We start from the raw sequence: 16,686 nt of genomic DNA on the forward strand, positions 1-16,686 counted from the left end.
TATATATGAAATCTTAATTATTATATTCGGCTGAAATTGAAAAGTTTCTATGATATTTAAATGTAAGTTTTATAAAAGACAATAAGAAAAAAAATAAAATAAAGAAAAAATGAAATGTTGAACACAACAGGAAGACAAGAATTGCTATTCCTCTTTTACGTTAAAATAATGAAGATAGAAAGAAAAACAAAAAAAAGAAAATTAAGTAATAGAATGTGATAGAATGATTGATTTTAGCTGTGGCAACGAAAGAATCAATCCTTCTTAACTGAGCGTGCTATATATTAGAGGAAGTCGCAAAACTTTCTATACACAGATAGAATATACGAGGGTGATTTGGATGAAACGATTTTTTGTTTTGTTTAGATATGTTACAAATGAGTTATGTTCAACAATACAGTAATTCGAGCTAAGAACAAACTTTTTCTTTTATTTACAAATGAATAAATAAATAAATAAATAAAAATGTTAATTACTATAAAAAAAAGAAGAAAAAGGATTTATATTTATATAATACGATATAATTATCTATAGGATGTTTGATAAAAGTGTATGATTTTTGTTAGAAAAATGTTTCATACAATCACCCTCATATTTATACGAATGTGATGTTCTATCCTCTCGGAAAAAGACCTGTTGCGTCGATCATTTTCACATTTGTGGCACATTTTATTTCCGTCTTCTGTTCTCGCTAGCTCTAATTTGTTAAACGCAACAAACACGCCATAAAACTCGTTAAAGCCGCAGAGAGACGAATAAAATCGCACATCTCGGACCAGCTGGCTTATTTTATGCCAGTTAAATCTTACATACCCGTTATAATAAAATACACATTTACAATATTACGGTAACCATAGTCGCGATTCGACTTAAACGCAACGCTTAAACACGCTTACACTCATTACACTTATTCAACATTCTCTCTCTCTCTTTCTCTCTTTTGTTCTTTTTTTCGTTCTTTCGCTCTCTCTCGCTCTCTCTCTCTCTCTCTCTTTCTCTCTCTCTCGCTCTCGCATATGTAATTATATATACAAGTTTCGAAAATTGATTAAGAGTTCTGATATCCTTCTCTTTCTCTCTCTCTCTTCGCACCATTTATAAAAAATTGTTATTCGTTTCATCGTAGACTTAATTTTAAACACTTTCCTCCTTGTGTCACGTGTGTCCCCCTCCGACTCTTAAAATTAAGCTCATCCGACCTCAAGCGCTCCCCCCTTTTTTCTAACCATTCTTCTTCTTCTTCTTCTTCTTCTTCTGTTTCTTCCTCTTCTTTTTCTTCTTCTTCTTCCTTTTCTTCTTATTCTCCTTCATCTTCTTTTTCCTCTTCTTCTTCCTCTTCTTCTTCTAATCGGTAATTTTGTTCTCGAGTCTTTCACGATGATGATGTGTTGCAGCACTCTCGCTATCTATCGTGTACAACTATTTTAAAAATATCTCCGTAAGTCAATCATGTGGTCCATCACAGATAGTTCCAAGTGTGTCGGAGGTTTACATACATATACATACATACATCATACAAGATGCTACGCTGTGCTGTATTAGACGAGACAACAACAACAACAAAAATAGGAAAAAAAAAGAAGAATATTAACAAACAAATAAACAAACAACAAAAAAACATACGAACTAACAAATAATAAACTAGCAAACAAACAAACAAATAAATAAATAAATAACAGACGTATGCTGCACACTTTCAAAGATTCTTCTTATAATTATTTTTCATTCGAAATTTTCGCGAAAGTACCGATTACATCATTACAACGTATTTATTTAACAAGAGTTTTAATCCTATTCATTTCTCACCCTTTTCTCTTCTTCCTTTCTTTTTTCATTTTTTTTTTTATTTTATTTTATTCTATTTACACTCACTTTCTTTCTCTTTCTTTCCCCTCTCTCTCTCTCTCTCTCTCTCACTCACTCTCTCTTTCTGTTCGTCTTTTTTTATTTTTTCTCTTTTCTTATGTTTTTCTTCTTTAAATATTATTACTTTAAATATTAATACACACAAAAAGAGACGAATGCTCGTGTCTCAACGGATTCCCCTTCCTCGGATCGGCATCAGAATTAATCTTCTCGACAAATCCTCGAAAGATCGTGCGCTTATTTGTAATTCATGATCTCGAGTTTAGAAAAAAAAAAAAAGAAGAAAAAAAAGTGCAACTCGGTTGTTTTGTTAATATTATCATAATAATAATAATATAATAATAATAATAATAATATTAATAATATTATTAATAATAATAATAATAATAATAATAATAATAAGGCTCATAATCGTTCCAAAATCGAGAATTCTAAATCCTGTTGTATTTTTAATTATTTATTTATTTAATTTTTTTCTTTCTTTATTTATTTATTTATTTATTTATTTATTTATTTATTTACTCGAGAAGGAGAAGAACGACGAGAGAGTACTTGCGATTATACTTGTTTAAGGCATTATGTCGGTTCATCATCTCGATCTTTAGTAAGTTTAGTCGCCATTGTAGTCGTTCTTCGCAGTTGCATTCTCTTGGCAGTGAGCGAAGAAGAAATGGAGAAAGAAGCACAGAAAACAACAACAACGTAGTGAATATATTTTGTTCTTATTCATCGTGGTTTTAATCATTTTCTTTTTCTTTGAATATTCATTTAAATCCGATCGATTCGCCACTTTATCGGATTTCTTGCACTTCTTCGAGACACTATGTTATGTGTCAATGTTACTTTTTTTCTTTTCTTTCTTTTTCTTTTTTTTTCTTTTTTGTACAATTTTAAAGAGAACAAGAGACAGTATTGGGTCTCGATCATTCCTTCAGGTATCGCAGATGACGATCGTATGGAGGATTCGAGAGGATTATAGCCAGGTGGGCTAAGAGAATCCGTTGGATCGAGATTTTTGGGCTTATTGTTGTTGCAATTGTTGTTTTTGTTGTTGTAGGATGAGAACGAGCGTAGGATCGGGGGCCGAACGGTACTTCGCGCTCGACTTTGAACCGCGGCCCCGTGTGTCATACAGGCTCTTCCCTTTTGATGTTGATATTTTGCGAGGCGCAAAAGTCGCGCGTAAAGGGTATGCAATTGAAGAGCTTGCAGGCCTCGCAATCATAGAGGGGGACGTTGTAAAAGAGGGCAAGAAGTAGAATGAATAGACTGACTATGAGTACGAGGCAAACCCAGATAATAAAGATTTTACGACGCCTATCGTAATGGCCGAAGGAGACGAAAGGCATGAATGCGTAAGCCGCAAAGAAGCCGAAGATAAAGCCAAATAGGTGCGCATAGTTGTCGATCCATGGTAAAACACCGAGTATTAGTAAACCGAAGAGTGTTGAGAGTAACTTGATAAGTGCTCGCCTTGGATGTTTTAGCATTTGCCAGCTATTCAGGACCTCGACGACTAATGTTGCGAGCAATGCAAAGTGTGCACCAGCTGGACCAACCTGAAACAAACAAATATTTATAATGTATTGCATTGTATTTGATTGTTCTTCTAATCAAATTTAAATGATAATACATGCAAATATTGGGTGTATATATATATTAAAAATATAAATCGGCACGAAGTTTTCCGGATAATTCTAATATTATTTTATTATTACCTCCGCTCTGTAAGGAACGAATATGGCACTGGCCAAATTTCCAGCTAACGCACCGATGAAATAGATCAAAGCGATACGCAACGAACCCGTTAACTTTTCCAAGTCTCTCATCAAGAAATATTGGATCAGCAGAGTGATCCCCAGGTGTAGAATTCTGAAAGATAACATGTTTAAATCCATAGATTGGTTAAGATACCGATAGTTTATAAAATAAGGATAGCGATACTACCCAGCATGAAGAAAGGTCGTAGTGAATAATCTGTAAAACTGGTCCGGCCATTCAGGATGGAGGAACGGTATCATACCGCAAACGTCATGGAGGCATTCGACTTGGGAGCACAAGGATGCTTCCTCGTGGAAATAACCACCAACAAAGTCACAATATTCCTTTGTTGTTATTCTACACATTCCATGAATACCAATACAACAGGGATGTCCTATCACCTCGCAAACCATGTGCTCCGCCATTTTGTCTTTGTATCGACCAATCGGGAAGTTTCCATTTCCTCTTTGATTCAAATTTTTGCTAATAAATTAACAAAATTTAATTGATAGGTTTGTTATTTTTAATATTAAATTAATAATTAATTACTGATTAGAGTTTCATACATACTTGTACCGCTGACTGAACGGATTAGTTTTTCGACAGATAGGCCATTTGGTGATATCATCTGGCCATTCGTATGGGGCTATGCTCGCTGGTGCATCACAAAATTTTGGATCCAAACCACAAACGGATCCACTTATTCGTCCACCGGGTCCACTATCTCCAGGGCCCCATTTTTTCCAGGTCGATATTGTATTCTATATATATTTTCATTTTTATTCAATTACTATATTTAATTTTGTTACACATTTATATTATACACCTAATATAAAATATTATATAATATTATTATTATATACTTAATTGTTTCTAAAGAAAAAGTGGCATATCTCAAAGTTTGGATAACATTAATATAATTCTAACACGTTGACTGCCACGCGAGTTTTATATGCTTTCTTGTAGGGGTAACAATTCTTACAATGAGATTAAATATAAAACAAAATATTAGTAAAGCGAGTTACAGATGACCCTCATGATTCTCCCATCGAAAAAACAAACGTCAGTTATGGATGATCTCCACATGGCAGTCAACGTAATAGAAACGAAATATTAACAATACAGCTGCTAATTCATTAAACGTGAATCGTGAAACGGATTCATGCATAATGGGGCATTAAATTTACCGTAATTGTTGATTTCAATCCTCGGACCAGTTGATTTAGTAACAAAATTAGAAATTATATTATTAATAGGATCTTTACAATATAAAAAAAAAAACAAAAATATTTGAATAAACTGAATAGTAAACGATTAAACAATAAAATCAAATTGAACTCACTGAACAGTCGGCTTTACTAGATTGTACACAACCGGAATCATCGTTTCTAATACAGCAAGCAGTATCGCGTTCTCTTTCTCTCCATATGTCGATCTCTTTTAATATTTTAATATCTCGACGCATACAGGGTGCAAATTTTGCACCGAGATGAATCAAATCCGCTGCTCTTGGTCCAAACCAGAAATTTGCAGGCTCTTGATAATCGACCTCTTGCAACGATAAACTCGTTACCAATACCTGCAAACAAATAAAAATATAATTAATAATAAATATACCAAAACATCTGATATAAGAAAACAATTAAAAAGAGAAAAAAAAAAAAAAAAAAAAAGAAAAAAAAAAAAACTAGAAAGATTAAATGAATTTTCGATAGATGAAGATGAATTAGAAAATATATTTAGCGTATAAATGGTTCCATACGCAAATGTATATGTACATACATATATAGATAGATAAGCAAATACATATTAGCACACACACATACATAGANAAACTAAAAAGATTAAATGTATTTTCGATAGACGAAGATGAATTGGAAATTCTATTTAGCGTATAAATGGTTCCATACGCAAATGTATATGTACATACATATATAGATAGATAAGCAAATACATATTAGCACACACACATACATAGACAGAATAGAGATACGAAGGATCGTGATGGAAATGGAGCAAATCGAGGTACGACGACGTTGAATAACGCGACGACCGTAGCACCTCATGATTATTTATAGGGAAACGATTTGTTGAGAGCACACACGACGGCACGCGCGGTTTGCATAACATTTGCAATCTATCAATTATCGCGTATAAAGTTTTATTCGTAATTGCTTGGGTTAACGATTTTATATATATATATATGTATGTATGGTCAATGTATAGAATCCGAGTATTGTATAGATTGCCCGGAAGCATTCTATAGAATGTCCTATAAGATGGAGCAATATATATTTTGAGCATATATTTCTTACATTGTCTGGTCAACTTATAAAATGATCAGAAGGTTTTGGTCAATTTAGAATATATGCTTCAGATGGGATTATGTTTAGAGCACGGGGGGAGGGAAGTGTGTTTAAGCTAAGTTTTAAACAGATTGAAAGGAATATATAGCTAAACAAACCCTCTGATTCAAATTTGAAAAAATGTTCAAAAAAACCCTGATAAAACATGAGGGAAGAAACGTTCTTTCTAATATAGAAAAAGATACGATTTCAATTATTAATAATTAAAGATATATACCGTTACTTTGTTAATATAAATTATAATTAATTAGGTCTTATACTGCTTATACAGTGTATGATGATTTTGATGGACTCTTATAACTGTGTAGAATTTCCCCCAAAAAATCGCTGTCTTGTCAATTAGGCTCTATTAGTACAAAGTAATTGATTTTTGGATAAAAACTAATAATTAATCTTATGTAAAAAAAAAAAAACAAAAAATGGAGTAAACATATGCATGAATAAATAAATTGTAAAATATGAATTATAACTTACCCTTGCTGATCTATGATTGAGTTCCAAACCAACAGGTCCAAAACCATAACACGCCAAAGATATTATCAGAATGAGAACCTGTACCGTCGTGATCCAATATGTAAAGTAAGGTCTGTGATCTTCGAAATCGTCCAATTGCTTTCTCACTTCCGGTTTGTTGGTTACGCTCTTTCGAAAGGATCTTCTGCAAATATAGGAAAACAGAAAAGAACAAATTTAAGAATATATATCTATCTATCTTTTCCGCTTTTTTTCTTTCTCTCTCTTCATATCTCTCTCTCTTTCTCTGTCTTTCTTTCTTTTTTAGTTTCATGTCACGTCTACCACTACCATCAAACCAAACGACTACGGAGTACGGCAACGTCTCGTGACATTTAATAAAATGTCGCGGATTCGTATCAATCATTCTCCGTATCAAAGATGACATTTCCTGTCACACCCGGATCCCATTATTATCCACCTTGAAATTCTAACTTTAAACGAGTCATTCGTCGACTCCTCGTTCATCTTTCTCTTTTTCTTGTTTTTTTTTCTTCGTTTTATCTTTCCTTTCTTTTCTTTTTTTTCTTTTGTTTTTGCTTTTTCTTATAACGTGAAAATATCGTTTGAAAGAAAAAAAGAAAAAGAAAAATGATTAATAATAGAGAATTAGGAAAAATTTACGAATACCTTCATATTTCTATAAGATCAATCATAATGATTGGTTATGACAAAATATATTACGTTAATAAATTAATCATCATCATCATTAAGATCATAACTATTATCATATTTATCGTAATCGATCATTGTCATTGTCATTGTCATGATCATCATAATCATCAAGAAAAAGAAGATGAAGAATTATTCGAAGTTTACCTTACAATTATAACGTCACAATATGTTAACGTAGTAGTAGGAAACCAAAATACTAACTTAGAGATCTAATTTTGAATTGGTACAAACAGCTTTTTCCATTAATATTTATTTATGCATGAGATTCTTGAGTCTTGCTTCAGAGAAGTCTTTGTTTCATAGAAAACTGTGCTTTCTCTCTCTCTCTCTCTCTTTCTCTCTTTCTCTTTCTCTTTCTCATTCTATGTACGTTGCTTAGTACATAAAGAACTAAGTTCGTTAAACGAACGGTGAAAAGTGAAAGAGCGTTTCGCGTGAATAAATTGTCGAGAATTCGTTCTTATTATATTGTATTTTTCATTCGAAAATTGAAAATCTAATTATTTATATTAATATTTATATTAATAATATTTTCATTTAATATATTCATAAAAATCTATACTTATTGAATTATTATGAATGTTATATAATTCACATGAAAAATATCAAAATTTGTAAATGCATTTTACATCGAAAATATTTAAAATAATTAGAAAGTGTATAAATTTAAGTAATAATATAATTGTAATAAGATTATTTATGTAATAGTTTCGATTCAAAGTGTCAAAGTTTATAAGGGTATTTTTTTTTCGAAATAAATTTTTAAAATAAATTTTTGATAAATATGATGAACAAACATACCCAAAGAATCGTCCAACGATTCCCATGCCATATTGCCGTCGATTACTATTATCGAAGATACGATCGATGGTATTAGACGAGATTCTCGTACCACCGGTCATTTCCCTTCTCAGAGAGACACCATCGTCATGCTGCATCCTTGTGTCTTCCCTTAGTGGGCTGTCGTATTTCGACCTGCTCCAACTAGTTTTTCTGTAATATCTATCGTTGTAAAACGTATCTTGTGTGCTCGAAACATCGAAATACTATTTTTTATTCAATTTATAATTAATGCAAACGCATCTACTATGCATGTAAAATTTAGAGATATAACAAATTTTATTCTTTTTTTTTTTTTTTATAATTATATATTATTACTTCTAATAATTCTTGACGCGACGAACACACGTGTGGTCTAACAATAATACAACGGTATGTAAATTATTGATTAAACAAATTTTTGTTCAACTTTTTCTAATTTAAATACTACGAAAAATCATCAATCATGGTATATAAAATAATAACAATTGATTTAGATTTGATAAAAGATACAATAAATCAATATGTAAGCGTGATTTTAAAGTAAAACTGAATTAAAAGGAATTAAAATAATAATTAATTATCGATTAAACATACCTTGAAGTATAATGGTCCCTCGTGACCTGATGAGGTCTCCTAACTTGTCCGTCAATTGTACTCCTTTCATCTTTTTGCTGTGCGAACCTGTAAAAGAAATCTTGTGAATTTACTTCCATTTGTTTTTTTGTTCCTAAAAAAAAAAGGGGAAACCTAAAACTAAGTTAGAATTAGAAGTACTATTCGATATTCGTCGTGATCGTTGTCGATAAAATATTGGATATGTGAAGGGAAGGAACGGAAATGACTGAATAAGGATACGAAGATAGAAGGATTGGAAGGATGAATCTGACGATACCTGACCAATTCCTCGCTCGTATCACGTTCGTTCCCTGAATCTCGAATTTCTATCTTGCTATCGACATCTTCGGCTTTAGCCAATCCACCAGTAGTCTGTTCGATTTGCGTTTGGGATTGTTGCTGACTCGACAAAGCTGGCGGAGGTAATGGCGGTGGTGGAGGAGGTGGTCTTTCGAAAAACGATTCTTCTTCTTCCTGACCGCTTTCTGGAGATGATACACCTTCTGTCCTTGACAGATACGCGATTACGCTCGGTGGAAAACTTCGAGATTCTGGCCTCGTTCGAGATCTTTCTCTTGGACGTTGTCTCGTCATTGACTGAAATAACACAACAACAGCAACAATTCAAATTAAATCGAACAATATTAACAATTGCATCAATAAATACGTCATTTAAAGGGTTATAACATCTTGATGCTTTGAAAAACTAGCATAAGAAAATGATCCTACTTGAAAGAGTTATGTCAAACAAACATTTTTTTATTATGCTTGTTTCTGCGAGCTAACGTGGTGTAATTCCTTAAATATAGTAGTAGTAGTAGTAGTTTATTGCAAGGACTCTGAGTGAACTTAGGTTTACAATATTTACTTAATTACTTTTACTTCATTCACTCCACTTCGTTTTTAGGATTTACGTTATACTTTCTTCAATTTTTTTTTATTTATACTTGTTAAACATTATTATTTAAACGTATATATTGTATAGTTGACGATATAATATATTTTCGCGGTTTATTTCATAAAATAATTACTATCAAATCAATGTAGATTACTTTCTTTGCGCACACGCATTACGAATTGCCTATCGCCAGGGGTCAAATGCACGGCACTTTTGATTCGCATCGATAATCGGTAGATGGCGCTGACAGTATGCTTCGACCGATCGATTAAAGAATCGAGACACTGCGAGCGTCATGTTGAAATTTTGAATTTACAGCCTGAGGTAGGGTAACGTCGAATATGTTATTAAAATAAGTAAGGATTTTCATACGAGATAAGGAAAGTTCGAAGAACTTGAATCGTTGAGATAGGTTTCTTAACTACAATTAAAGGTTACGAACGCATACCATTTTAGAGATAAAATTATGATAACGTATATGTCTCTTTCTTTCTCTCTCATTCTCTTATGCCGGTTGTTATAGTCTTCTGTAATTCGTGGGAGGAAGTATCGTAATGATTTTCTAACGATATGCACGAAAGCCGGCAAATTACAAGGTTACGCTCGTATTCGCAGAAAGTTATCGGGTTTGATGTCGTTTTTAACGAGCTTAAGCGCCTCTAACCGCATATCAAGCGAGCTCCTACGCGAACTAGTGGTTGTTTCCCTTTCAAAGGGCAGCACGATATTCCCTTTTAGAGATTCCTCGAATTGCACGTTCTCGAAGTAACACAGATGCACCAGACGATAACGTCTTTCCGCATTTGAAATACTTGCTTTTCTACAGAGACTCACAATCAAAGAAAATTAGATAAAGAGAGTGCAAAAGAAATTCTAGATTTTTCATTAAACTCTCGCATATGCATCTACAAAACGAACATTTACTACTTTTACCATCAATCATGGAATCTACCATCCCTACATTTCGTTACCATTTGTACGAAATTATCCGAGATAATTCTAAACGCGATTATCCGTTTTCTTTCGTATACTTTGTTTATTAAAATGAAATATAATAAGTTTCAATATTTTAAGCTCATTCCGTGGAATATTCTAATGTTAATTATTTAGTTAATATTCGAACAAATCATTCAATTAAAATTTCATATATCTTTCTTACACGATCCATGTCTCACAAACAAATCATGGACCGTGTTAAATTTGTTATTTTACCTTACATCAAAAATATTCGAAATAACAATTTTGCCTTTAATTCTTTGCACAATAAAGTCATCTCCGACGTGACTAAAACATTTTTTCCCTACAATTTCTAGAACAAAACAAATCAGTATAAAATATAATGCAATTTAAAAAATAAAATAAAATAAAATGTTTGCGCAACAGGTCTTTTTATTATCTATAATTCCATGCCGCAAAGGGTTATTAAACTATGATAACCGTGTTTGCTAAACGTTAATAATTTCATTTTAACGTTCATTTAATCATCTCGAATCTAATTAGGAAAGACAATCATTTAAAAATCATCTCACCGTGGAATACATACACAATAACGATGTTTCGATTATTCATCCAACTATCGTCGTACTTTAACACGACAGAGGACTTCGAGTGTACGTCCATTATAGTCACGAAATCTATAATAGTATTATCGCGTTAGCTGTTAATTTCGAGAATCCCGGAACGTCATTCATTGATATTAACTTATGAGCTTTCACGTCGATTGCCGATGCACGCAGGAGAACATGGGCAACAATTGATCGGAAGAGGAGTAGGAAGGGAAGGGACTGGCTGGTTGGGTTAGACCCTCCATGGTAATTTGATTTTACAATGATTGTTAATGAGCTTGCGAATTTGTGAATTATTTTATCTAATTATCTATGTCATTATTTATAAACGTGTAATGCATTTATAATCAATCGTGTTATATCATGATTCAAGGTCCGTTAATGGCAAGTATCGATGATGCTTTCCATCCGATGATGTTTTGTATGGAAGTAATAATAATAATATAATAATATAACAAAATATTTAGATATACCTCTCTACACTCAAAAATAACTCGAAAAAAAATGTTTTGTACTTTAAAAAAAAAATTAAATTTAATATTAATTAATTATTAATATAGAAGAGGAAAATTGTTTTGAACACTAATGAGAAATTAAAAAGGCAAACAAAGTTGAGAAGTAAGCAAAATTAAAGTAAAACTTACGAATTTTTGTAATAATTATTATTAACAGTGTCCACGTATACAAATACAATGACGACGAACACAACTACGATAAGAAGGAAGTTCATAGTCATCGGTTAATATCGATTTGTTTGTTGTGTTAAGTGTGTAGAGTTGCTGCGTCCAGGTTATATTGCAATTCAGTCCTGTTTAATACCTACGATCGGCTTTTATCTTTCATACACATCCAAAGGTATATAAACGTGTTACACGATTATATAGTGTTACGTTACCTGCGATAGTAACGTTATAAATGCAATGTCGAAGTAGCATCTAAGCCAGCTTAGATCCCATTACCGATATTATCCTCTATGAATTTCGAATATTATGCCACTATTAGATTCGATTATAAACGTTGACAAAATATCTATAAGGAATGAAAATATTTTATAAGATAAACATTGTTTCAAATTGTATTATATATTATTATTGATTTTTTTTTAAATCCTTTCTTACGTTTACTTCAATTTTAGATTAGATTTTAATTGATATTTTATTTTCACGAGGGGGATCATTTTAATAATAATTAGATAGTCGTATTAGAAATTTAAATCATATCCAGAATATTGTCCCGTTTATTGTAAAATATTAGAATATCTTGTTAGAGATTGAATCTAGTATAAATATTTTGTTGTTACTCTTTTATTTTATATAAAATATATATTTTTCCAAATGCCGTGAACTTCTTAATTTCCCAAATTATCATATCTCACAAAGGTCTATTTAAGATCTAAAAAATACACGAATTAATAATAACACATTTATAATATTTAACGGTGGAAAAATGTTTGCATGTAGATTAAATTTCAACAAATGCAATCGTACTGTGAAAGAAAAAAAAAAAGAAGAAAACAAATAAATGGGTTTCTATTATATATAAAAACAATTTAACCAATCACTGTTTCCCAGTTGCGGAGAAAAAATTTCTAACGTGCGATGTTTTTCTTTGTATCAAAGAAATTAATGAAAATAAATTTTTTCGATAGGTTCGCTACCTCACGAGATATTCATATTTTTACAAATAAACGAGTCACATATATCTATTATGTATATATATAGAGAGAGAGAAATAGAGAGAAGAGAATAGACAAAGTTTTAGCTACTGCAATGGGCAGACACGGAGAAGTACAGTAGTGGCAGTAGGTGATTGGTTAGACCATGTCTGCTTGTGACGTGTTCACTTGCTAAGTTCATCGGCATCCATTGTGAGAAGTTCATATATGACCTACTACACAAACACAAACACAGATATTCAAATATAGATACATATATACAAAGAGACATTCACACGTATGTAGCATATACCTACACGCACAAATGTTCACACGTATATACAAGTTTTGAGGATTATCATTGGACTAACGTAATACGATAAAAAATAGGAAAGGTTTGCGAATAATTATCGATTTTATTTTAAACGAAGCAAAGAAAGAAAGAAAGAGAGAGAGAAAGGAAACGTAACGATTTGTTTAACTTTTGTAAAAATAAAAAGAAAAGATATAATAAAAAAAAAAAAAGAAACAGAGATAGAAAGCTTTAACTTTTTGGTTTGTCTTAATTAACGATCCTTTGAGTGCCGTTTAATTTTAACATCAAGTAAATTTGTATTCCATTAGACCGGTTCTTTATTTATTTATCAAGATCGCAACTCGGCCCTTAGAATAATATTTGCCTTTCACTACAGTCGATCATTCTTCCACTTTGTATCATTCGAAACTTTTTTTCTTTTCTTTTCCTCTCTCAATTTTCCATTTCGTTTCTTCTTCTCTTTTATTTTTCTAAATTAAACTAAAAGCAATCTATTATTGTATGTGTGATATGTTAGAACACTTACCATTTTTAAATATTTGAGGGATTTCTGGTTCGTATTATTTACAAATGTCTGACCATGTAAGGATACTTTTTCTGATACTACTTAAAAATGTCTGATCATATAAGGGGTCCCCTGTTCGTACTACGAATATGTAAAATAATTCAAATAAAGTAATATTACAAAATTGTTGTTTAAAAATTAAAAATATTAATTATATTTATGTAGTAATACAAAATGTTTAATCATTAAATATGGAAGAAATTTGTTTGAAATTGTTTAGATTGTTTTTTGAGAATGGAAGCTAATATTAATTCGCGTTTTAATATTCAAATAATTTTGATCAAATTGTATGTGACACTGGCTTAAATAATGTATCTTTTCAATTAGCTTTGTTTTTTTATTGTAATATTTTTGTGTCATTTATTTATATATTAAAAGAAATAAAATATAGATGTCATATTTGATTTTTTACAAAAAAAAAAAAAAAAAAAACAGTATGCGTAAAACTTTATTTGAAAAATTCTGCATATGTATATTTCCAAGATATAATAAAGCATGAAGAAAATGTAATTTAATGGGAAGTTCGCGTTCATTTGAATTCATAATGCATAGCCTTCGGCATATTTGCGTTCGATCGAGCATATATGATGATTATATGGAAAAACTGTTATCCGAGCTAGATTCTATCCCGATTATGACAACTTAGCATTCTGTTGTGTTCTGTTCTGCTGTATTGCATTGAGTTTTGTTATCTTGTGACTACGACGATAATAAAACTTATTTATATTTGATATTTTTCATATGTACATTGTTACGGTACTACTAAAAATAAATTTACTTTTTCACAACGTATATATGAAAATTATATATTTTTTTAAATCTCTTTTCCTATCGCACAAAGTAATGCATTTGTAATTATTTATACAGTTATATTATAATAGACATTTTTCGAATCGTATATAATAAAAAAATTTAATAAAACATTCATTTAAATCGTTCAATCATTTATATTCCAAATTATATATTGGAATAATATTGAAAAAGTAAATAATGACGTAATATAATTACGTTGATTTCTACGAATCGTTCCGATGTATTATAATATATATGTACGATAAATACAAAATCATTTTTTTTTTTTCGAATAACGGTAAAAGAATATATAATAAAAAAATAATATTATGTTTTAACAAAAAAGAAGAGAACATCGTTTCAATTTAATAAATTTTGTTTATACCATGAAACACACACACACACACACACACATCGCAATTATTTTAAATGAAAGAAGAGATATTTGAAGTTGCAAGTAAGCATAACTCATATTCCAAAAGGAATAATTATATCGGTGGTGGAGTTTCGGAGAAAGTGACAGAATTAAAGACACGGAGAGAGATAGATATATAGATAGATAGAAAGAGAGAGAAAGAGAGAGAGAGAGAGAGAGAGAGAGGGGGACTGTGCACAATAGTTAATTCGAAAATTTATAGATCTCGGTTAGATTCGTGCGTGCTGCGTGTTGCTTTTCAATTAAATACGACAAGCAGTAATTTAAGGGAAACTCTCTCTTTCTCTCTCTCTCTCTCTCTCTCATATATACATATATAAAGGAAATATATGAATGTATATGAGTGTGTGCGCATACGTAATACGAGATACTCAGAGAATGTAGTTATCTCGAGATGGTATTATTTTTTCATGAGATATTCTCTGTGAAAACTAATTTTGCTTCTCTTCCTCGAAAGATTCTCGCAATCAGATCGAACGATTTACTGTGATCGTGACTTTTATGAGAAAAAGATAGAGATGAATGAAAAGAGAGAGAGAGAGAGAGAGAGAGAGAGAGAGAGAGAGAGAGAGATAAAAAGAAATAAAAGAAGAAAAGTGTTCTCGAAGGAAGGAAGGAAGAGAACGTGTTTTAAAAATTCATTCCCTTCGCTGACTCTTTTTATTTATTCTTTTCTCTCTCTCTTTTTTTCTTTTCTCTTTTCTTTTCTTTTCTTTCTTTCCTTCTTTCTGTCTTTCGTTTTTTAGCACACCGACGAACAGTTTGTAAAGGAAGTAACAAGAATACGTCAAAATATTCATGAATGTTGTACAGAACACTATGCTGTTGGATTCTCTTGATATTCTTCTTCTCTTTTTCTTTTACATACACACACTTATATACATATATACGTATATAAATGATATACATATATATATATATATATGCATAGACATCTTCTCACACGTGTTTTCTCGGTAAATTTACACACATGCGTACATATCAAATCTCGAGAGACCGAGTGTAGTTATATCGTAGATACATATTATACACAAACGTTTCCTACGGGATGCATCGTGGAGATGTAGCACGAGTTAGTATAGTAGATAGGTATGTACATAGATAGGAACAGCAAGATATATACATATATAATATATATATAATATATATATATGTAAAATAGAGAAAGAAAGAAAGAGAAAGAGAAAGAGTTTTTGAAAAACGTCAGATTTGAAAAAATATGTAATGGCCAAACTGGTTCGGAATATGTTTTTACCGTATATTCCATGTACATTATATTTTTATAAATAGGAGGACAACATTTTTCTGACTACGAGAACGACAGTCGTGTATGGAGATAACGTTTCTCTCTCTCTCTCTCACTCTTTTTTTATTTTGTTTTCCAGGCATTGTTACGTCCGGTAATAAAGTGATTAAAAATTACGGCCGCGTGCTGCGTGGGAAATTTAACGTGGCGGCGTGTGCTTTACTACAAGATAAAAATTCGGAATTGGAGCTCTCCTCGTTGTTTCGCGGACTTTTCGATGTTATCATGCCGTCCATGTGTGTACATGTAAATATGTGTGTGCTTGCGTGCGTGTGTATGTGTTTCGCGTGTTTAAATCTCTCCCCTAATTATTTTTTGTTTTGTTTTTCTTTTTTTGTTTGTTTTCAAGTCCAACTACCCTCGTACCTTTCTTTTTATCTCTTATTTTAGTTTTTACTTTTAATTGTAAGAGGAAGAAGAGTTTAATGTTTAACTATTCGAGTTATTTAACTATTGCTCTACTTTTTTTTCTTCTTCTTCTTCTTCTTATTCTTCTTACCTTCTCGTTTATATATATTTATTAATTTAATATAATA

The 16,686-nt window shown here is 31.3% G+C and overlaps 1 protein-coding gene across 8 annotated transcripts in view; it reads right to left on the reverse strand.

Moving 5' to 3' along the window:
- Nucleotides 1–2,218: 2,218 nt before the first annotated feature.
- The window catches only part of LOC106787956 (inactive rhomboid protein 1), a 243,532-nt gene continuing 229,064 nt past the window's right edge, over nucleotides 2,219–16,686 (reverse strand). For 5 of the 8 annotated variants that reach the window (XM_014750782.1, XM_014750791.1, XM_014750772.1 and 2 more), the window contains 10 exons: nucleotides 8,896–9,215; nucleotides 8,598–8,684; nucleotides 7,983–8,183; nucleotides 6,468–6,651; nucleotides 4,970–5,206; nucleotides 4,815–4,841; nucleotides 4,198–4,388; nucleotides 3,814–4,110; nucleotides 3,585–3,738; nucleotides 2,219–3,425 (listed from right to left, as the gene is read on the reverse strand). In XM_014750782.1, coding sequence (XP_014606268.1) covers nucleotides 2,994–3,425; nucleotides 3,585–3,738; nucleotides 3,814–4,110; nucleotides 4,198–4,388; nucleotides 4,815–4,841; nucleotides 4,970–5,206; nucleotides 6,468–6,651; nucleotides 7,983–8,183; nucleotides 8,598–8,684; nucleotides 8,896–9,215 — 2,130 coding nt within the window. In that variant the 3' untranslated portion in view covers nucleotides 2,219–2,993. The remainder of the gene's footprint in view (nucleotides 3,426–3,584; nucleotides 3,739–3,813; nucleotides 4,111–4,197; nucleotides 4,389–4,814; nucleotides 4,842–4,969; nucleotides 5,207–6,467; nucleotides 6,652–7,982; nucleotides 8,184–8,597; nucleotides 8,685–8,895; nucleotides 9,216–16,686) is intronic. The other 3 variants (XM_014750819.1, XM_014750810.1, XM_014750800.1) reach the window with 3 other exon arrangements.

The sequence above is a fragment of the Polistes canadensis genome, unplaced genomic scaffold (assembly GCF_001313835.1).
Source record: "Polistes canadensis isolate GaletaPanama2010 unplaced genomic scaffold, ASM131383v1 scaffold_5, whole genome shotgun sequence".
In the NCBI taxonomy this organism is placed as follows: domain Eukaryota; kingdom Metazoa; phylum Arthropoda; class Insecta; order Hymenoptera; family Vespidae; genus Polistes; species Polistes canadensis.